Raw genomic sequence first — 24,770 nt, forward strand, 5'->3', positions numbered from 1 at the left:
TTTCGAGAAATGTACAATCTCATGCATTAATATAAATATATTCTAAAATTGATTGTAATTGTAATGTTTTGAAATAAAGTCAAAGCTTTAAATAATATCTTTAAAAACTAGGAAAGTGTTGTCAATCACGAGTTAATAATACCATCCATCTGACATGTGATTAATACCTAGCATGCATAGCGCCACATCCATACCACATTATTTCAACAGGGTCAAAGCGCATGACAGTCATTTCAATCCCATTACTCAAACATATAATACAAGACAAGATGAGAATCTGTACAACATTACACATTATTTAACGAGGTTGTTAATAATGTCTTCAATATGTCCATAATAATGCACTTGGTTGTTTTAGAAAAGAATTCCATTCCAGTAAAGGGGATATAGAAAAAATGTTATTGCCAATTTTTAGGGTCATATTTGATTTCCCAAAATGTGATAATCAGACTTTGATCATAATTTCCATTCTGTGCTTTAAACATAAACAAATGTACAGATCTTGCATTGCATTGTTGCATTTCTCTATGGGCAAAAAGCAAATTCTCATATTACATGAGGGATTTTATCTTATCTCTGCTGGTGTTTGCTGATGCATCAAAATAATTTTAACTTCTCTTTCATGGTTTCATTACTTCATTTTAAAAATATATTTATTGGTCTGGTATATTCAAGCAACATTAATGTTTAAATAATAAATAATGTCTTATACTTGTTTGAAGTAAAGTTCTTGCCTATTTGAAGTAAGAGTTTACCTTCTTCACAATGTTCTCCAGTCCGTCCAGGTGGACATATACAAGTGTAATCGGCAATACTGTCGATGCAGGTACTGCCATAGGTACACGGATTAGAAGCACACTCATTTATATCTGGGGAAATTGCGTAAAGAGGATAAGTTAATAAAACACAGAAGAATAGTATTAACAAAATATTATCAGAAATCATTAAAGCTGTACAAATGCAATTAATGTTTGTACTAATCGAAAACAAATGTGATTCATTAAGATTGTTTAAATATCATGTGATGTGGAAGGCATTAAAAGATTAGATAGGATAAGATAAGAAAATCTTTTTTTTATTGGATATCAAATTTTAGAACTAAGAAAAGCAATAAAGTATTAGAAATTATACGATAATGCTATGAACATTATCTGCTATTACAGTTGATATAACATGTGCGCAATGGGCGACATTTTGTTAGGAATTCAAAGAGTTGTGATTAATCATCAAATGCATTGAATAATTAATGAAGGCATCATAGGAGAATACTCTTCATAATTATTGAGTCAATTTAATTGTATGTTGTTTCTGCTCAGAGTGGAATTTTTGATGACAGATGATCTTACTTGCTACTGAAAAAGGAACACAATAAAGGACACAGGCAAAAAAATTGGGAGGAAAAAAATACCTAAAGAAAATAATAAGATAGCATCTTACTTATACGACAATCTGGTCCTGAGAAACCTTTGGCACAATGACATATATACCAGTTGTCACCATCAACACATTTGCCACCATTATAACTGTAAGGATCAAGAGTAATTTTTATGAAATGATTTTCAAATAATAAAATATAACATATTTACAGTAAGTGATATAGAGAATAAATATTTTTGATTACCACATCCTATTCTGCCAGATTAAAAAAGGTCATAAAAAATTAGGCAATTCTGCGTGCTGTACGAATTTTAGTCTACAGTAAATACACAAAATGACTTTAAAATAACGAAAAACACAAAATAAAAAAAAAAATTAAAAAAAACCAACCAAAAAACAAAAATCAACAAAATCCAAAAAACAATGACCTCACTCCATTAAAACAAACCAAAACAAAACAACCTCCCCCCCCCCCAAAAAAAAAAGAAGAAAAAACCAAAACAAAACAAACAAAAGCCACAACGACAACAAAGCAATCAAACAAAAAAAAAATAAATAAAAATAAAACAAAAATACACCAAAAAAAACAACAAAAACAAACCCCAAACACATATAAAAACTAAAGCAATGCCATAACAATAAAAAAAATAAGAAATAAAAAGAGTTAATTACATTTAAAAGATAAACCATCATCAATAAGTTTGAGATATTTGTTGAAACATGTAATTCGTCCATAAGGAAAAATAATATAATTCAAAGGACTGTGACAATTTGGAATAATATAAAGTTTGAGAAAAAAAATTGACGAGGCATTGGATAATATTGTATTTTGTATATCAATTATTTGAAACTTTCGAATGTACAAAGTTGGACATGCCAAATGAATGTAAATAGAATTCGAATATTGAATATGACAGTTTAAAAAAAAATGTATTAGATATTTAATTCTCAATATCATCAATTAATTGGCATTGAATCTCATTTATATAATTGATAAATGGTATTTATGCATAAAAGTTACACAGAGCATATCAAGGTTTTTAGAACCTATTAGCTCTTAAACGATACGATATTGTACGATACGAATAAAAATTATTTTTTGTTTTGACCCACGAGTGCACAAGTGAGATTGTAGACTACTCATTTCTGTCATTTTAAAAGATGATTTTACTCGTACTTTAAAGTTTTCTTTAACTCTGTAGCCTGACAAATGTTTTACTCATGTTATTTCCTTGAACACAAAGAAAATTGTATTTATTAATCCCTTATAATATAAGATTGCATATAACATACTAGAAGTTTTAATTGGAAATAAAGAATGAAATAAAAATATGAAATTACCAAGGGAAAGGGTTACAGTTGTTGACGTTAATACTGCACGTGGGCCCTTCAAAACCTTCTTTACAAATGCATGTGAAGCTGTCTCCGCTGTTGACGCATGTCCCTCTGTTTTCACAGGGTTTTGAGTCACAGGGTCTCGTAACAGCTAATGGAAAATAAACGCAACATTTAAAGAAAAATAAAGGTGATTGGTTGACAATTCAGTAGTAATACATAATGATGAGCAAAGATGGAAAAATGACATTGAGTTTACTGTAAGACAATGAATATCCAATGTTTAGAAAGTTTTGATATTTATTTTTTGAATTCAGAAAAGAAAGTAATGGATAAAAAAAAACAACATTATCATATTCTGCACAGAAATTTGCTTACCCACTCTTGAGTCACACAATTTCGACAAATATTTCTTAAAAACCACATTCTAAGATTTTTGTTAGACATTTCAAACAAGAAAACAATCATTGTCTTTTTCTTCTTCACATAGCAGCTCAGAAAGACTTTAAGGTCAAAGGTTTATATTTATCCACCATAAAACAATGACGCTTGATGTTTTATTCTTTACACAAACAATAGTTACAAAAACTCCCTTACTGATCCTCTAAGATCCTCACCATCAAAATGAATACAATTCAATTTGTAGTCAAAAAGAATTCCTACTTACGTATGTGACAGAATGTCCCTTTCCATTTGTCTCTACATCGACAAGAAAACGTGTCTCCTAGGTCAACACAATTGCCGCCGTTTAAACACGTCATTTCTTCGCAGTGACTTCTTTCTGTAAATGATTTAAATAAGAAATATAATACAGTTATCAGTAATGAGTGATGTTATAAAAGTATGGGAAAGAATGATAAGATAAAATATGGACATACGACGCAAAACATTAGTAATATTTTACATTCACTGCCTTGTATGTCTAAATCTTTGGACACGTAAACAATTCTAAACGTGCTATTGGGATATTGTTGAAAAAACTTTTGGAAAGAATTTAAAACTTTTACAATCAATTATCGCTAACCACCATAAACATAACTGCTGCCACTTCCATCAATATTATACTTACTTATAGAGCACGTCTTCCCCTTCCAATCATTTACACACTTGCACTGAAATTCTCCCGTGAGATCAATGCATTCTCCACCATTTCGACACGGATTGTTTTCACAGTCATTTTTATCTAAAAAATAAATTGGAAGAAAGAAACAGCAACAATTAAATCATAAGGAAATAAAACGCCAGTACTTGTCATAATAATTGAACACAAAAATAATCAGAACAATTTGATATAATTTCAATAAACTTGACCAAAAAAAAAATATTACACAGTATTAAACCAATTTATATTTGTCACAAGATATATATAATGCTTTTGCATTAATCTTAATAAATAAATGGAATACAAGTAAATTGCTTCTTGAAAAATATGATAGTATTTGAACCATTAAAAGCATAAAGATAGAATAACTTTTGTGAAAATAGAGCTTGCCAGCAGAGAAAAAAAAAATAGTTCGGACTGTAGTTCAATAAAAAAAATGAACCAAATCAAATACAATAGAGTAAAAAACAGAAAATATAGACCACTCACTAATATTGCACAGAGCCCCTTCCCAGCCGTCAGGGCAAATACATTGATACGAGTTGACACCATCAACACATGTACCAGAATTTTGACACGGTTTGCTTGCACAGTCATCTATATCTGTAATTGATATGCGTTGCAATAATAAATTGGATTATCTTCCTTATTTCGTGTCATCAATATGTTGACAATAAATTTATTTATAATTTACAATGCACATTTAAAGGACTGGTTAAAAGACATATTAATAAACATATTTGGAAAATCAGTTTTTTAAAAAAAATTGACTGTGACTGTTCAAAGTCGGGTTAAATTATTGCTTGTTGGTTAATTTATCAAACTTTTGACAAAATACGTGTTGCCATTAAATTAATTGAATAAACATGTAAATAAGTTTTAAACCCATAACATTAAAACTTAACAGAAATGTGTGCATACGCTTTATCTATTCATTTTATTTCATTTCATTTTCTATTTCTTTTTTATTGTTTTGTTTTAGACTGGCTGTACATTTTTGAATTGGCTGTGCATGTATTAATAAGCTTGGCCAGTTCCATTAGTACATCATGTTTTGATATACCGCAGAGAAACTTTCAAATACTTTATGCGAAGAAAAAAAGTTAGAATAATTACACGTATAACTGTGGAAATAAAATACTTACTTTGATGACAATAAGTACCCGTATAACCAGGGACACAAGCACAAGTAAATGCACCATTCGGTTGACTAATGCAGACGCCATGTTTACCACAGACACCAGACGATATAAGACGGAATCCTCCAATGGAAGAATTGGACGGAATAGACACCGTGCAACTGTCAATCACTGTCAAACAAAAGAAAGTTATAAATATACATTTTGCTCCTATTATGTTGTACTCAAAATCTTTGCCTTTAAAAACAAATTCATTACCTTCTTACAAAGCAACAACAAAAAAAAAAACCCCAAAAAACAGACAAAAAGCAAAAATCATCAATAAAAAAAACAAACAAACACACAAATCAAAAAACAAAACAAAAGAAAACCAGTGAAAAAAAATAAGCAAAAACAAACAAAATAGCCAACAACAACAACAACAACAACAACAACAACAACAACAACAACAACAACAACAACAACACCAACAAAGATACCAAACAGATACCCCCCCCCCCCCCCAAAAAAAAAAAAAAAAAAAAGAAAACCACCAAAAATCAACAGACAAACAAAGAGCAAAAGCAAAAATATATTTTTAAACAAAATAAAAAAAAAACCCAACAAACAAAAAATTTTTTAAAACAACTCCATAATCCTACTTTTTTGGTATACGACTGGTTCAAAATATTGTAATAAGGATAGTTAACCAATTTACTGATCTTTCATTTTAAGTAAAGTTCTCAAGATCTTTCAGATTTTAGGTTATGAATCAAAAAATGATAGTAATAAATAGCATTTCTGTTGCACTTGACCTCGTGTTTCAAGCCAACCCCAAGAGATTGTAGTCTATGTTAGTTTTTACAATGTCCTCAGATTTACCACTAGCCGTTTCTTTTCTAATTGTATCGATTATCCGATGGAGTGAGAGGGAAAAAAGGAGAACAAAATATTATTTTGTAAATTTGAGAACTACATTAATTTGCCTCGATCCATCAAAATCTAAGCAATTTCACAAGAAGTTTCCGTTATTGTAAAACCCATTTTTTTCATTTCAGAGCACTAATATTCCTTTGAAGGATTTTCACTTTTTGTGTTGTTTTTTTTATAGTCGATAAAGACTAAAATGTCATCGTTTTAGAGAAAGTGAAAGATGCCTACCTTCACAAGAAGCTGAATCACAACGGTGTTTTGGACTAGAACAATCTTTGCCCTCCCAGTCATCCTGGCAGTGGCAGTAAAAATCACCCTGGATATTAAAGCATGTTGAGTCGTGTTTGCAAGGGTTGGGACTGCATGGATCTGCATCTGTCTGGAAAAAAAAATAGAACCGAGATACAGATGAGCAAGCTGTATTTCTGTTAGTGAAAAGCCAATTATTGAAATGTTAAAAATAAAAGATTGCATTAATCTAGAAGATTAGAAAGAAGGCTTCTACACTTCCTTCTCTTCTTAAATTCATTAATTGATAAGTTGTTCAACTTGAAAGGAATTTAAGGAGTTTTCAAAACTAACAAAAGAGCATTAGATCTAGATATTATAATCTCTATAAATATGCATTTTATGAAAATAAAAGTCAAGACATAACGTGAGGGCTGATAAATTTAGTATAATAAGTTTTAAGTAATAAGCTGGGTACAGCTGGGGCGACCATCCCCAACCCAGCGCGTCCACAGGTGGCGGATCGTGGAACGGCCTACAGATCCTGATCTATAGGTTAGCTGTAAAGCCGCGGACCAACTGGCGAGAGTCGTGGAGAGTGAGGTTGGGTAGTCTGGCAGCACAGCTACACATACAAAATGCCTCATATACTCTATGAAGGGACTATCAAGGTGAATGGGAGGCGCCTTAAAACCTGCCAAATGCTCCCACTGCCTTGTGGGTTATGACCGGGAGGTCAAAAGGCTATGGAGTAAACCAGATAAAAATCCGTCAGAAGGCAACGGGAAACCACTGACGTATCATCCCAAGATCGTCATGATGTCCGTCCAAGCGAATCTAGTCAACGACGTCAATGGATGTTATTCGAGCAACTCGATTACAGCCTCGTCCGGTAGAGATAGTTATGCAGGTGAACAGGTGACTCTCGACCGTCATCCAGCTACTGTGCACCACCAAACATTACGAACAGCAACATGGAATGTAAGAAGTCTGTATCAGAAAGGAAAATTAGCAAATGTAGTTATGGAAATGAAGAGATTGAATATCAATGTTTTAGGATTATCAGAAGTTAGATGGAAAGGAGCAGGAGAACTTAATTATGATGACTGTAAAATTATATACTCAGGAGGAGGAGAACACCAAAGGGGAGTTGGAATTATACTAGATAATAAAACGGCGCGAGCAGTCAAAGGATTCTGGCCCATATCAGACAGAGTAATGGCAATCAAACTACAAGCAAAACCTTTTGATTTTGATATTTTACAAATATACGCCCCAACCACCAGTCACGATGATGAAGAAGTGGAAAATTTCTATCAACAAATAGATAAAGCAATGCATCAGTTTAAGTCTTCAGACATAAAACTCATCATGGGCGATTTTAATGCCAAGGTGGGCCGAGAAAGAATAGAAGATATTGTGGGCCCACGTGGTCTGGGAGACAAAAATGACAGAGGTGATCGTCTTATTCAATGGTGCCGTCAACATGATATGACAATCACAAATACTTGGTCAACAAACCACAATAGAAGGAAGTGGACATGGAAAAGTCCTGGAGATGGAGTGAGAAACCAAATAGATTACATACTCATCAGCAAACGTTTCCGAAACTCGGTTTTGTATGCCAAATCTATGCCGGGGGCTGACTGTAACAGCGATCATATACCTGTGCTATGCCCCATACGAGTTAAATTGAAAATCTGCAAAAGAGCAAAGGCTAAACCTAAATACCAACTAGACATTCTCCGGGAAGAACAGAAGATACAAGAAAAATTTGAACTATCAGTAAGAAACAAGTTTGAAGTGCTTGGAGAACTAACAGATATAGAAGAGAAATATGAGCAGTTTAAAGACAGTGTTGCTGCATCATTAGAAGAAAATGTTCCAACCACACTTAAGTTGCAGAAGAAGAAATGGATTACTCCAGAGATATTAGAACTAATGAATGAGAGAAGAAAGGCCAAAAATCAGGAAGAAAAATACAAGACTCTGAACAGGCAGATAAAAAGAAAATGCAACGAAGCTAAAGAAGACTGGATAAATGAACAATGTCACTATATAATGTCCTGCAAAGAAAGAAATGGCAAATTTTTCCATCAGAAAATCAAAGAAGTGACAAACAAAACTAAATCAGGTGCTAAAAGTGGATGCATCAAAGACAAGCGTGGAAACACCATCATGGACAAAGACTGCATTCTAAACAGATGGTCAGAATATATTGAAGAACTTTTTTTTGATAATCGAGGAGAAATGCCTATGATAAAAGAACTGGAAGGGCCTTCTATAATGAAAGATGAAGTTAGGAACGTCATGAAAAGCATGAAAAATGGAAAAGCTGCAGGACCTGATGCCATAACAATTGAAGCCTTGACTGGCCTGGGTGAATGGGGGATTGAATTCATCACAAACCTTCTAAATCAAGTGTATGACACAGGAAAAATGCCAACTGATATGAAACGATCCATTTTTATAGCATTACCAAAAAAGCCAGGGGCAGTTGATTGTGAACAACACAGAACTATTAGCCTAATGAGCCACCTCACAAAAATTCTTTTGAAGATAATTTTACTAAGAATAAGAAATAAAATACGACCTGAAATTGGGGAGATGCAATTTGGTTTTGTTGAGGACAAGGGTACCAGAAATGGAATATTCACATTATCAATGCTGATGGAAAGATGTATTGAAGTAAATAAAGATCTGTATATGTGTTTCATCGACTATTCAAAAGCCTTTGATAAAGTACAACACGAAAAACTATTCAAAATTCTATCATCCTTGGACATTGATGGTAAAGATTTAAGAATATTACGGAATTTGTACTGGGAACAAGAAGCAGCAATGCGTGTTGACAACGAGCTAAGCAGTTTTACACCTATTAGAAGAGGAGTTAGGCAGGGTGTGTTTTGTCTCCAGATTTATTCAACCTCTATAGTGAAATGATATTAAGAGATATCGAACATAAGAAGGGGGTGTGTATTGGAGGAAAGAATGTAACAAATCTGAGGTATGCAGATGATACGGTTCTACTGGCAGAATCTGAACATGAACTACAAGAATTACTGGATGTTGTAGTCAGGAGTAGTGAAAATATGGGACTGGAACTGAATATATCTAAAACAGAATGTATGACGGTATCTAAAAATAATAACCCACCAGCCTGTGTAATAACAAGCAGAGGACAAACAATACAACAAGTTGAATGTTTCAAATATTTAGGCTTCAATGTAACATCCAATGGAAAATCAGATTGTGAAATAAAGCAAATAATAGGTATTGCAAATAATGCATTCAACCAGCTGCATACAATTATGAAAAACAGGAATATTAGCATGAAAACAAAAATCAAAGTCCTGGATTGCTATGTACTGTCTGTGCTGCTATATGGTTGTGAGAGCTGGACCATAAACAAGACCATGGTCAAAAGACTGGAGGCAGTGGAAATGTGGTTTTACAGAAGAATGATGAGGGTGTCATGGATGGAAAGGAAAAGAAATGAAGAAATTTTAGAAATGGCAAACAGAAAAAGATCACTGATAACAAAAATCATCAAACGCCAAATGGAATTTTTAGGACACACTATCCGCCACCCTGGTTTGGAAGTACTCGCCTTGACTGAAAAGATGAATGGAAAAAGAATAAGAGGAAGACAAAGAATAACGTATTTGAAAGGGATAAGAACTTGGACAGATGAAGCTGAGAAAGGTGGCGCTGCTTTAATAGAATTGGCAAGAGATAGATCAGCTTGGCGGAAGATGACCTCCGACGTCTGCTTCAGATATGGAACTACATGAGATAATAAGTTTCTGTTATAACAGAATTCTTTTTTTTTTTTTTCATTTCAGAAAACTGTTATTCTAAGGAAGGACAGCCATTTTGTTTTGTTTAGTTAATAAAGACTAAACATTTATATTTGAATAAAATAACTTACCTGGCAATAAAGGCCTGTATACCCGGGTAAACATTCACACCGGAAGGAAGCCAGCTTGTCATGACAGATGGCACCGTTATAACACGGTTTACTTGCACACTCATTGATTTCATGTTCACATCGAGCACCCGTGTATCCAGGAATACATGAACAGTATGAGCCTCCAACCAGGTCCTGGGAAAAGTAAAAGAGAAGACTGAATGAAAAGGTGATTCACTTTAATAATCACAATTAAATATTCATCCAATTCTAACTATGCACCCTCTCATCTCTCCATAACTTAAAATAGAAAACAAAAAGACACTGTTTCACACTTTTTTGTAGCAATTTTAAACAATTTATCTTTTTTTTAAAAAAGTGCTCATTTACTTTAGATATAACTTGAACATTTAATATCTATCATGTGTCGGATTTCATACAACAACGGGGAGAAAGAAATAAACGCCAAATTGCTGAAACAGTTGTCTTTTATCACTTTTTGTACTAAAAGCTGCATGTACAATATCGATAATTTATAAAAACTTACAACACAAAATCCCATGTTTTCACACACAACATCTTTGCAATCGTCAATATCTGGAAAAAAGAGTATAAAATAGATTTTATATTCAGGTAATTTCATTGAAAAAAAAAACAAACCCACAAAAACAAAACAAAAGTAGTGATTCTTTATACTACTTTAGGATAAGAATGTTACCCCCAAAAGATGACAGTTAACCATTCAAAAACAACGATACTTGTATAATACAATAGTTTGACTAAGGCCGGAAGATTATAATTAAAAATGCCATGTGCAAGTATTGAACGCGTCCACAGTAGCAGCTAATTTATGCTTGAATGATGTAATTATTTGCTTGAAGGTGACGACAATTAATAAGTAAACCTGTTCAGTTCAAAATGAGTACATAAAATTGCTGGTGTAATCAAATGTCATGATATTTTCCAATACTTACTGATGCCACATTTCTATCCATTTCATGAAAAGGCCAGTGTAATCAAATGTCATGATATTTTCCAATACTTACTGATGCCACATTTCTATCCATTTCATGAAAAGGCCAGTGTAATCAAATGTCATGATATTTTCCAATACTTCCTGATGCCACATTTCTGTCCATTTCATGAAATGGCCAGTGTGTAATCAAATGTCATGATATTTTCCAATACTTACGGATGTCACATTTCTGCCCATTTCATTAAATTGTTGGTGTAATCAAATTAATAAGCATGATATTTTTCAATACTTACTGACGTCACATTTCTGTCCAGTCCATCCAGGCTGACAGTCACAGGTAAAGCTTCCCCTCAGATTACGACAGGCCACAGCATTGACACACGGACTTCCATGACACTCATCAGCATCCAGTTGGCAATGGGGGCCCTAGATCAATAACATATGGATTATGAAAAAGAAACATTCGATTTTACATTCTTCTTCTTCTTCTTCTTCTTCTTCTTCTTCTTCTTCTTCTTCTTCTTCTTCTTCTTCTTCTTCTTCTTCTTCTTCTTCTTAATAATAATAATAATAATAATAATAATAATAATAATAATAATAATAATAAAATAAAATGGCATTTATATAGCGCTTTACCCCGTTGTCACAGGCTCTAAGCGCTTTACAGTGATATAAAACAAAACATATTACAGTGAGACAAGTGTGAAGGAAACGTGATACGAATTCAATTTAACAACAAAATATGAAAATATTCTTCTTCTTCTTCTTCTTCTTCTTCTTCTTCTTCTTCTTCTTCTTCTTCTTCTTCTTCTTCTCCTCCTCTTCCCAAAAACAAAACAAAAGAACATGTTGATGAAACCTAAAAGTAAAAGAAAATCATAACAGCAAGAATTAATGGGGTGGTGGTGGGGGGGGGGGGGGGGGGGGGGGGGGGGGGGGCTGGGAGGGGAGATTAGACATGATTCAAAGTCTATGCAACGTAACGGAAATGTCTCCTCTGCATTAACATCGATGATTGAACAATGAATTATTGAGAGAAATTGAATTTTACGTTTAAAATGGTTAGATGGATGACATATATTTGGAACAATATAAAGCAACCAGAAGTTACGAGGTTTGATCCTTAGTGAAAGAAAATTCGATTTGTTTTCTTGTATTTTTCAATGAGCTTTGTCTAGTGTTGTGTCATGCCTTTTCATATTTTTGAGAAGCCTTACCTGCCATTGTGAAGGACATTGACAATAATAACCATTTTCTTTGTCCACACAACGGCCTTCATTCAGACAGGGATTGGAAATGCATTCATCAACATCTGGATAATTCAAGAATACATGAATTAGTTTACACAAGTTAAAATAGGCTAGAGTTTAAAAAGTGCGCAAATGAGGTCCCTAAAGCACCTCCTAAAACCAAATGAATCTTTTTCTTTGTCTTCCTGGAAGCTCGGCATCTTTGTAATATCAAGAGCTGTTATAATTTGTTTTTAAATAAATAACTCAAAACAATTAAGGACATATCAGCTACAATGGCATTCATTTACACAACAAAGAATTCATTGCCGTTGTTTATTATCTGTATTTACATTTTAAAACAAACAAAACAAAAACAAAAAACAAAAATGAATGTGTGCAATTTTATAAAAATTGAACAGCAAAAACCTGTTTCATGTATGAATACTGTCAACAATACAGAGCTGCTCGATGAATATGCTTTAATGAAGTCATTTTCAATCTACACTTGTTGTTGAAATAAATGTTTGATAGTTTGACATCCATTTTAGATTACCTTTATCGCACACATCTCCCGTCCATCCTGCAGGACAGTTACACACGAACCCACTCATGACATCTACACAAGAGCCACCATTGCGACATGGCTGTGAGTAACACGCATGCTCCGCTGTAAACAAGATTTTGAATGGGGAGAATTGTTGAGAGGAGTAGGAATAAAAATAGTGTTTATTCATCATTAAAAATGAATAATCTTTTAATACGATTTTCATTAATCAATTTTCATTATTGAAAATTTAACGTTTACAGTTATCAAACAACAATAAGTCAGTTTGTTTTAGTCGAAAACATTGTTTCATGTGATAAAAAGAAATTAGTTTTTACTCTGGTTTGGATACACTCTTGTAAAGCAAAGGTAACCAAGTCAATTCTTCTTCGGGCATTAAAAAATGAAAAAAACTAAGTCATTAACTTTTTGCCATAGAAATAATTACAAACAATTTGCATTATTATCATCTTAAAATCTTGATTGCAATTTTCCCATTTCGCAATTCTTTCTTCAAAGCATAACTATCGCTTTCTAACACAGAAACAATTACAATATATTGGATTTTAAAAATCTTGGAATTTGTATTGAATATTTAATTTACTCACCAATTTCGCAATTCTTTCCAGAGAACCCAAGTGGACAAGAACAGTCATAGGCGTCTGGTGCCGTGTTCCTGCAAAGTCCATTGTTCTTGCATGGGTGGTGCCGGCCACAGTAATTCAAATCTATAGTACATGGGTAAAAAGTTAGGAAAATCTCAATAATCTGCATTTGGGTCGTAATGGATGATTACAATTTGTATATGGCATTAAATGCAATGGAATATTTTGGTTATGGTCGAATTTAAATATTATAACCCGAAGTTAGTTAATAGTGGTTGTTCTTGGAATGTCAAAAAATATCTTCATTTTCCAAAATTTGGGCTGATCGCAAAAGGGTCCTTGCCAACCAAACTTTGGGCTATCAGCAGCATTTGACAACTTTCCTGAGTGGTGATTTGAATAAACTTAAAACCCTTTAGATCAGATGACCTAGTACATCAGTCAGGAAGACACGACTTAAGTATTTCTATGAATTTGGCTTGAGCTGGAGACTTTTCACCACCACACCTGCATTCCTATGGAGAGAAGCAGTCACTTACCCTTATCGCACAAGATGCTTCCCCAGTTGAGGTGGCAAATGCATTGCCAGGGAGATCCGTTGCAAGATCCGTGTTTACATCCTGGATAGGGAACGCACTGATCACAAAGGGGTCCTTGCCAACCATAGGCACATCTGGGTAAAACGAAAGACGTTGAAGTTAACCATTCGAAATTAAGGGGAAATGAAAAGAAAAGATATAGGTGTGTTAATTGTACACGTGTAGGCAGAACCAATGTTTTAAAAAATCAAACCTGAATTTAAAAACAAGTTAGTGACAACTGGACTTTTAAAACTGGGTGTTTGGAAGTTCAGAGAGAAAAAGAACCTAGCATGGCTCATTACTAAGACAGAAGTAAATATTGTCTTCACATGAACTTGATCTTTCAATCTGATCAGTAAAAATATTATAAATGGCATATTATTTCATTGATTTTTTTCGTGATAAAAATTACACAGCAATACCAGTCACTATAGAATGTGAAATGTCAGACCATAGGCATGTTTGTACTGTGTGCGCTCATTCTAAATTTCTTCATTACGTTAAAAAAAGAAATTTTACCTTCCCTTTGATACTTTAAGGCATGCAGTGCTAAAAATAAGACTAATTAAAATAGAGTAACATTACTCATCATTGCTTATCCACATGCTGGTCCTCTTTGAGATTTCACTGTAAGCAGCTTACAAATATAGATAATATTGTGGAACAAGTGGTACTTACGTGCATTCTCCAGGTCGCTTACAAGATCCGTGAACAGCATGACAACCCTGGCGGCAAATGGCTGAAAATAATAAGTAAACTTGATTAATTTATTGACATATTATCATAATGTAATATAATGTAACCGAATCGAGATTCAAAGAATGTGTATGGCAAAACTGAATAACTTTGTTAAAATACCTTCTTATCAACACCGTAACAAAGGACATCACAAGCTCTACAATTTATAAAAAGGAAAAACATTCCTACTTTTTATCCCTTGTAGTCAAAAACAATTTAGTTCACTTTTATATGCAAGAGAGGTTAAAATCAAAAGGTTCATTTTAAAACTTATTAAAAATACAAAGGACGAAAAAAACCCCAACGAAAAACAAAATATATATAACAACCTTGAACTGACTTTGGGACCTGAATATCGTGTTGCAATAATGTATCATACTTTTATTTTCTCCATTTTTGTTCTATCTGCTGTTGAAAGCGTTGTACTATAAACATTCGTAATTAATATGGACCTTGCCCTGATAAAAACCTCACTTACCGACATTACATTCCTGTCCCATCCACCCGTGTAAACATATCTTGTCACCATGAATATCACATGTAAAGTGGCCAAACTTGTCATCTCTTGGTCTGGAGGTGGTAAAACAAGATCATGGCCATTACCGCCTTTCCAATTAATAGAGAATGTAATAAAAACAAATCAGAAATATAAAACCGCAGGATCATTCCTTCACATAAGAAGTCAGTGATACAGGCTTGTAAAATAATCAAGAATAGGATAATGGACGTGGCGCTGTAGGTATATGTCTAGAAATTCCAGGAAATAAATTTACAAAATAGACAAGTCTACGTGGGCTTCCTTACAAATAACGGAATACCAGAAGAAGAAGAAGAAGAAGAAGAAGAAGAAGAAGAAGAAGAAGAAGAAGAAGAAGTAGTAGTAGTAGTGGAGGAGGAGATGGAAGATGAGGAGAAGGAAAGTAGAGGAAGAGGAGGAGGAGGAGGAGGAGGGGAGGAGGAGGAGGAGGAGGAGGAGGAGGATCTCTATGTCCCTAACTTTTGTGTCTCTCACATCTCTCACTGATACGCTCTTTCTCACCCACTCTCTCACAGCACTGAGGCATTCTAAGACCTTTTTAGACATACCTTTAAATTCACTTGTTATGTATCTGGTGTACCCCAATATTATATCATTTTGAAACGAAGGACCTCACTTAATATTCCTTGGCTGAATGTTCCGCCACGATAATTTGTTGTGAAATATGCAGACTCCCCACCATTCGACTCCTGAATATTGATGAAGTTAGCAGGAAAGCGGGCGGAAATAAAATCTTATCGTGATGGACTTTAAAAAGGCAGAGTCGTTTTTAATGTGAGCGTAATGTGTTGAAAAGGGCATTTCATTAAAACACGCATCCTTTTTAGCCTTCCCGTGCCGTATAAAATGATGTGCAATAAGATGCAAACGGCATTGCTGTCAATGGCGCAAATGTCTCAGGGAGGAAATGAGAGGACATTATAAATATTATCCCAAATACTCTCAGTTGGGTGCCGATTAAATGTCGAACGCGACAAAATGATACCCGGTTCCAATGACGTACAGTTCCAAAGAAAAAACAGTTTTTGTATTTGCGCGGATCTGTGAAATGAATATGTTTACTGCAATGTTGGTTACATGCGTTTTATTTCGGAGTCTAAAGCAATCCGTCAGAGCCATTAATTCCATATGGAGCCGGGATTTATCCCGGTTTCTATAGCGAGAAACGGGCAATAGCAATTGCTTACTTCCCATATGATAGGACACTAGTCTATCGGAAATTACCTAAACACTGCTGGATGGGGAGTTGGTCAGAAAGAAATATCGACCTCACAAGGTATCGATCTTGGTCCCTTTGCGTTGAACCGAGTGGTCTACCAACTGAGCTAACGGGGGGGGGGGGGGGGGGGTGAGTCTAAAGAGTGTGAGTGGTGGTGTTTTCATTGCTATGCAACCTATGATATCACATAAACACTATAATTGAGTGACTGAATGCAGTTTAGACATGGGGAAGAAAATGAAAGGGCATCACGAAATAAATGGCAAACTAATATAGGGGTTCCCGATAGCTCAGTTGGTAGAGCACTCGGTTCACACGCAGAGGGACCGAGATCGATCCCAGGTGCAGTCGAAATTTCTTTCTGACCCCCAATGTCCACACACAGTGAATTGGTAGCTGAATCCGTTAGATTTGGCGGACATTGCGATAGACTAGCGTCCTCTCCAAAGGGTAGCAAACAATTGCTATTGTCCTTTTCACGCTCTAGAAACCGGAATAAACAACTCCGGCTCCACTGGCCGAATGGCTCTGAAGAACTACAATATATGTAGAACACAATCTATTACATTTTCATCAATGGGAAACAATATAATACTCGTATATGTCATAAATCCATAATGATAACAGCAACAAAAACAAAAACAAAAAAAAAAAAACAACTGTCGGTGTAGACCTGTTTATTTTCAAGGTTTCAAGTTTGATCAATTTAACGGTCTAGGTAACAATCTTCCTTTAAAAAAAAAACTTTTATTGACTTGCTATGAAGCGTATTGCTAATTGACTACGTATTTTACAATGGCTTACACGGACCGTAGCATGAATTAATTGTTATGAAAGGTATAAAAAAAAGTATAATTAGAGTTGCAGTAGCTAATTTTAGTCGTCACTAAAAGCAGAAGGATTAACCATACTCAATGCACTTCACAATGTGTCATTTATTCCCCGAGTAGGTTATAAGGAACAATTTAATGTCCATTTCATACAGTACCAGTTGCCTGTTAGGCCTCCTTTTTGTGGGGCTATGTGGTCTTGTGGTATGACACTCGCTTTCGGATCGGAAGGTCCTGGGTTCGAGCCTCGCTTAGCGCATTGTTGAGTCATTGGAAAAGGCTCTTTACTCACATTTTCTCACCGTACTCAGATGTAAAATGAGTACCTGGCGTTAACAGCGATGTCTTTGTCGGAAAAAAAATTGTAATAACGCCAACAGGCGTCATGTCTCGTTCTATATGTTACGCGTTGCTGTTGGTCAGAAATCCCTTGTAAAGCGCTTTGAGTACGTTTAGTGGATATTACGCTATATAAAAGCTCAATTTTTTGTTGTTGTAATAACACTCTTATACAATCCGTCACTGCCAGGTACCCATTGACATTGGTACTGATATTTTTTAATTTTACCTCATCCTTTCATTGGTTTCCACGTTTTCAAACTTCGAGCTGCATTATTTACATTTTCCAAGTTATACATTGGGTTATCGTGATAATAATAATAATAATAATAATAATAATAATAATAATAATAATAATAATAATAATAATAATAATAATAATAATAATAATAATAATAATAATAATAATAATAATAATAATAATAAATAATAATAATAATAATAAATAATAATAATAATAATAATAATAATAATAATAATAATAAATAATAATAATAATAATAATAATAATAATAATAATAATAACAATAATAATAATAATAATAATAATATAATAATAATAATAATAATATAATAATAATAATAATAATAATAATAATAATAATAATAATAATAATAATAATAATAATAATATAATAATAATAATAATAATAATAATAATAATAATAATAATAATAATAATAATAATAATATAATAATAATAATAATAATAATAATAAATAATAATAATAATAATAATAATAATAATAATAATAATAATAATAATAATAATATAATAATAATAATAATAATAATAATATATATAGCATATAATATATATATATATATATAATATATATAATAATTATATATTTATATATTTATATATATACCTGCATAGTTTGGTACAGGTGGTGTTATAGTAATGCTCATTGCACTGAACCCTGATACGGAACGTGGTGCTGGCAGTATGGCCGCTGTGAGAGATGGTGTGCCAGTCCTGGCCTGGAAGAATCATTCCCTTGTGGACGACGCGCTCTATAAGGTCATCTGGAATATGAGAAGGCAAAATGGGGGTGGGTTATGGTCAGTCGTTGAATTATGGTGGTCGTGGTGGTGGTGGTAGTGGTGCTGGTGGTGGTGGTAGTGTTAGAAGTTGAAGGATTATTGTGTTCTTTGAAATGTTGAGTTTTGGTGTAAAAAATGATGATGATGATGATGATGATGATGAGGATGATGAGGATAATGATGATGATGTTGATGATGATGATGATAATGATGATATTGATGGTAATAGTGATAATGATAACAACAACAAGAACAATAATAATAATAATGAAAATAATAATAATAAATAATAAAATAATAATAATATAATAATAATAATAATAATAATAATAATAATAATAATATAATAATAATAATAATAATAATAATAATATAATGATAATAATAAATAATAATAATAATAATAATAATATAATAATAATAAATAATAATAATAATAATAATATAATAATAATAATAATAATAATAATAATAATAATAATAATAATAATTATAATAATATAAAATAATAATATTTAATAAAAAAAAATATACAACACAACAACATCATCATCATCATCATCATCATCAACAACAACAAAATGATAATAATAAAAAAAAAAAAAAAAAAAAAATAAAATAATAATAATAATAATAATAATAATAATAATAATAATAATAATAATAATAATAATAATAGTCACTTGCTCCGTTTTGGCTTAAGACTAGCAAGTCATTTACTAGACTAGTAAATAACTAATAAATCTAGTCCTCGTTCATATTGGTGCGACTGATCTGGTGGGCAGAAATCTATTTTATTTAAACGCATACCGTCTTTTATTTGTCAATATGATAGCACCGAAAATAAATGAATGGACCCAAACATTAATGATCATAGTACGTATTAAGATTATTGATGAAATATAAAAGAAAACGTGCAGTTCGGCCGTCCACCATCTTCTTCATGCCCGTCTTCAAACAGCAACATTCTTGTTGCATTAAGTATGTACTAACTTGTGCTACTTCAGTCAACGAGCATCAAGTAGGGTAATCCAATTTTTACTCCAGCTACCACTTGAGATTAGTACGTTGAGGGTACTCACGGCCGCTAGTCTTTTATCAATCATACAGAGGTACACATCTTTTTTCACGTGCGTTTCCACCGGCAAGGAATAGTTCAGTTCGCGTTTCATAAACAAGCGCGCGCGGGACGCTTTACCTTGACCCAACTCTTTTTCTTTTCTTTCTTTCTTTCTTCTTCTTCTTCTTCTTCTTCTTCTTCTTCTTCTTCTTCTTCTTCTTCTTCTTCTTCTTCTTCTTCTTCTTCTTCTTCTTCTTCTTCTTCTATCATACATCATCATCATCATCATCATCATCATCATCATCATCATCATCATCATCATCATCATCATCATCATCATCACCACCATCTCCTCCTCAGGTCAACAGACCAGCAAATGTGTTTACATAGTTGTCAAAGCAAATGCATCAACAACAATGACGCATTCTTTCATCTTATTGAGGTCATTTTATAAAACATATTATATATGCGACCAAAAGGCTCAAAACAGTGTTATGTCGAGATGATTTCTATGATAAAGACTAATTAATATTTGAACATTTGAAACCTAGCTTAGGCACTGCTATTTTAATTGATTCTTGAGTCTTGATAGGACAAATCAATATTATTCTCCATATCAACACGATATTACTTAATGCTGAGGCTGAAAGACAGTTGTGTACGCTCCGGTACTCTGAAAAAAACCGCCCCAAAAACATGCGCTTAAAATTTTGGCCAGAAAATTACGCCCTTCCGATATCGTTCAATAAAAATGACTTTCATCTTGCCAAAAATCCCCCACAAACCTGGAACTTTCGTGAAGTCCTTGATTTGAGAGGTTTTGGCAAGATGAGGGTCATATTAATCGATCGATATTCAAAAGACGAGTTTTCTGGCCAAATTTTAAACATGTATTATTTCAGAGTACGACAGAACATAATCTTATATGTATCGTTCTGGAAAAGAAACGAAGCCTTAATTTCCTTAGTAGAGCTGTATTGAATTTAGAGTATTAGTATTCCAACAGTGAAATATTTCTTGCTTACACGTTCGCACAAACGTTGGTTTTGCTCAAGCCATGTTTTGTGATTAAGGTGCATCAATAATTCAGTAAAATGTTTGGGTTTCGCTTAGTTCTCGCTTCATTAATTATTCTGGCAATATGGTGCTACAATATTGGGGGGAAAAGCGGCAGCCGGAAAACGAGTCTATTACAGTAACGTAATATTGCCGGAGTAAGAATTTAAATGAGTTAATTAAAAAGAACAGAAATGGACGAAGAGAAACGGAATAATATATTTATTACCAAATATAATTACTAAGACGAGAAAGGTGAATTGTCTTTTATAATAGTCCAATTAAACGTAAGCCGTTACCAATAACGGCTCAATACTGATCCATAATTTTTCAGCATCTATTGTTGTTGTTATTGTTGTTGTTGTTGCTGTTATTATTATTATTATTATTATTATTATTATTATTATTATTATTATTATTATTATTATTATTCTTATTATTATTATTATTATTACTATTATCATTATTATTATCATTATTATTATTATTATTTATTATTATTATTATTATTATTATTATTATTACTATTACAATTACTATTATCATTATTATTATTATTATTATTATTATTATTATTATTATTATTATTATTATTATTATTATTATATATTATTATTAATTATTATTATTATTATTATTATTATTATATTATTATTATTATTATCATCATTATTATTGTTATTATCATTATTATCAATATCATCATCATTATTATTATCATTATCATAATTTTATTATGAGGCTACTATATTTATTTGGGTTCGATACTATAACGCACCACAACTATCAGCCACATAATATTTACTATTTACTTTTATATTGTGTACTAAAACTTTTTAAAAATTTTCATCTTATAGTAAAATAGGAAAGTTGATTATTAAGATGTGAAACCATTGAGATAGATGTCTGTAAATTTAAAAAATAACTACTTAAAAAATTTCAAGACGATTTACAGTTCGACTCACCTGAGCTATCCAAGTCTTTGTCCCATAACTCTACGATAAGTGTGTACGCTCTCTGGAATGAAGAAGAATTGGAGATATTTTAGTGTTTAATTGTGTTAAATGTTTTCGGCAACACTGGGATGATGATGATGATGATGATGATGATGATGATGATGATGATGATGAAGATGATGATATTGATGATATTGTGATAAGATGGGAGTCATGTCAGCCTATCGGTGAGGATAATGATAATGATGGTGACAGTGATGTTGATAATGATTATGACGACTATGACGATGATGATGATGATGATGATAATGAAGATGATGATGATGATGATGATGATGATGATTATGACGATGGTGTCTATGATGATGAAATGATAATGATGATGATGATGATGATGATGATGATGATGATGATGATGATGATGATGATGATGATGATGATGACGGTGGTGGTAGTAGTGGTGTTTCTGTTGAAAATTGGAAACGTATTATTGGCACAAGGGCAGGTCAAAGAAAAACAAAATACCGGGCAAGCTAACCGTTTTACGCCATTCATCTCTTCAAACGAATCCAAAAATATTTACACTAATCAATGAAAAAATGATAAATATGAAATCTTACAAAAAGAAAAAAAAAAAAAGACCAAAAATTAAAAAAAAAAAAGAAGAAAAAAACAATTAACCGAAAAACAAAAGAAAACAAAACCAACCAAAAAAAAATAAAATAGATAAACAACAACAAAAAAACAACAAAAAACAACAAACAAATAAAAAACCCAAACAACGACAACAACGAAACAACAACAACAGAGAAACAAAACAAAATAATAAAACAAATTAAACAAAACAATACAAAAAAAAAACAAACAAAAAAACAAACAAACAAAAAAACAATAAAAAACAAAGGACAAAATTGTAAGCAATCGTCTCACAACTGTACTAGGTCAGGGTGACCCTAGCACTTAAAACTGTGACCCACCGACTCATAACGGTATTATGTCAGAGTGACCCTAACACATAGAACTGTGACCCACTGACTCATTACGTTATTATGACGGGGTGACCCTAACACTTAGAACTGTGACCCACCGACTCAAAACGGTATTATGTCGGGATACAGTCGACCCTGAAAAGTGATCTTAGAAATGAAATGTGAAGAAATACGAAATTTAGTTGTTTTTTTGTGCTGTTGTTTTGTTTGTTTGTTTGGTTGTTTTTTGTTTTTTTTTTCGATATATTATATTTTTCTCCAACAGGAAGAATTGATATTAACTCCATGTTTCATTTTTTGGCTTTAAATTCAATTTCGAGCATCTAGAACTTCCCGACATAATACGGATAATACGGTGGGTCTGACGTGTACATATATACAGGTCTGAGATCCGAACGCAATTATGGGCCTGGTTGAACATTCTTGTAATGTATATTTTACGTCATTTTTTTTTGGAGACTCCCATTACAACAATGAGCCTGTAATGAATTGGGTTATCAGACCTACAAATAAGTACACGTCGGGTGGGTCATTTTTTGGATTTTTAGACTTACTTATCGTTTTTATGCTAAATTGATTAATTTCACTGTAAGAAATTGGATGTAGGTTCTTGAATTGCAAATAATTAAACTTTGTCAATTTGTTAAATTTTGACGTGAAAATCCAAGTTTCTGAAATGGGTTCATTTCGAGATCATACAGGATGTGCGCAATGGGGCACAATTATATTTTAACTCATCTCATCCCACCGACGTAAGCGCTTACTTCCAGGTCTGGTAACCCAAATTGTTATGTTGTTCAATGTTGTAATGGAAATACTTTCTCTCAAACCAACGCAAAATAAACTCCATTACAACAATATTACAACAAGCCCAATAATACGCTTCAACAGTCGTAACGTCACTTCCCTCGTAATGACGCATGGTAACTTAGTAACTGGCTCTAAACTATTGGAACAATGGCGGACGCCCTTATGAAATACTTCTCCAACGAGCATAAAAGTGTATCCAGAGGAAAAAAACATTATAGAATCTGATCATGTTTTGACTTTTACACATTCTGATCACAAGACACACGAAAAGTTCTAGCCAGCATGAAGCATAAAAAGTACAGATTTTCTATGTTTAGAACAACGATGACCGCCGTTGCTGGGCGACGTGACACCAGACTATTGAATCCAATTGCGTTCGGTTATCAGACCTGCAAATCTGTGCAAGTCGCATCACATGTTCCACTCATAGAGAAAAGCCATCATACTCGGCTATCTGATATTGTATGAAAATAAAATCTTTAACAAACCATAATACTCCGTGTGTGTTTCGGCTGTATACAAGCTTTAATCAATAGCTAGAAACTCTTTCATTTCAACATTGTCTTTTTGAATGGACGCCTATAAAACATTTAATTCAATTTTTCTTCAAAGTGAAATCTAATCTGCACTGAAAACAAAAGATGTTTTTTACAGATTCAAAGTTTCGCCCCATCTTGTTAAATTTATAAGAGAAAGGACATTTTAAAAATTGAGCTTTTATATAGTGTATATCCACTAAATGTGCTTAAAGCGCTTCATAAGTGTTCCCTGCCAACATAGCCAACAGCAACACTAAACAAGATGCCTGTGAGGCGATGTTACATTTGTTTTTTTCGACAGAAACAATGCTGGCACCGACAGGTACTTAATTTACACCTGAGTGGGGTGAGAGAACATGAATAAAGTCTTTTCCAATGACTCAACTTTGCGCTGCCTAGAGGGTGACTCGATCCTGGAACCTACTGATCCGAAGGCGAGGGTCATAATCAGATTACTATAGGAGTGTCACGCCACAAGATTATACATCTGCACATCTTTCATCTGGGAAAAAAATACGAATTGCTAATTCCACGTCAGAATCAGACAATTTTCTATTCGTGTTTTCACATCAAATGGAACGTTTTGGCATGTCCTGTTGAAAATTAACCAAATGTAGAATTCGTCACGGCGTTTGGAATCTTTTTTTTATTCTTTTATTTTCACATTATAAAAATGCTTTGGGATCCGGGCCAGAAGCATGAAAACAA

General features: G+C 33.0%; 1 protein-coding gene across 7 annotated transcripts in view; it reads right to left on the reverse strand.

The window, feature by feature from the left end:
• LOC144962627 (protein jagged-2-like) overlaps nt 1-24,770 on the reverse strand; it is a 105,354-nt gene that overhangs the window by 6,395 nt on the left and 74,189 nt on the right. For all 7 annotated transcript variants that reach the window (XM_078895724.1, XM_078895728.1, XM_078895729.1 and 4 more), the window contains 19 exons: nt 21,734-21,785; nt 18,478-18,634; nt 15,158-15,249; nt 14,620-14,680; nt 13,900-14,033; nt 13,364-13,483; nt 12,765-12,878; nt 12,197-12,291; nt 11,273-11,405; nt 10,551-10,600; nt 10,025-10,198; nt 6,094-6,244; nt 4,960-5,124; nt 4,304-4,417; nt 3,782-3,895; nt 3,380-3,493; nt 2,719-2,863; nt 1,438-1,523; nt 756-869 (listed from right to left, as the gene is read on the reverse strand). In XM_078895724.1, coding sequence (XP_078751850.1) covers nt 756-869; nt 1,438-1,523; nt 2,719-2,863; nt 3,380-3,493; nt 3,782-3,895; nt 4,304-4,417; nt 4,960-5,124; nt 6,094-6,244; nt 10,025-10,198; nt 10,551-10,600; nt 11,273-11,405; nt 12,197-12,291; nt 12,765-12,878; nt 13,364-13,483; nt 13,900-14,033; nt 14,620-14,680; nt 15,158-15,249; nt 18,478-18,634; nt 21,734-21,785 — 2,185 coding nt within the window. The remainder of the gene's footprint in view (nt 1-755; nt 870-1,437; nt 1,524-2,718; nt 2,864-3,379; nt 3,494-3,781; nt 3,896-4,303; nt 4,418-4,959; nt 5,125-6,093; nt 6,245-10,024; nt 10,199-10,550; nt 10,601-11,272; nt 11,406-12,196; nt 12,292-12,764; nt 12,879-13,363; nt 13,484-13,899; nt 14,034-14,619; nt 14,681-15,157; nt 15,250-18,477; nt 18,635-21,733; nt 21,786-24,770) is intronic.

The sequence above is a fragment of the Berghia stephanieae genome, chromosome 1 (genome assembly GCF_034508935.2).
Source record: "Berghia stephanieae isolate SIO BIC M18660-M18661 chromosome 1, UCSD_Bste_1.3, whole genome shotgun sequence".
NCBI classification, from domain to species: Eukaryota; Metazoa; Mollusca; class Gastropoda; order Nudibranchia; family Aeolidiidae; genus Berghia; species Berghia stephanieae.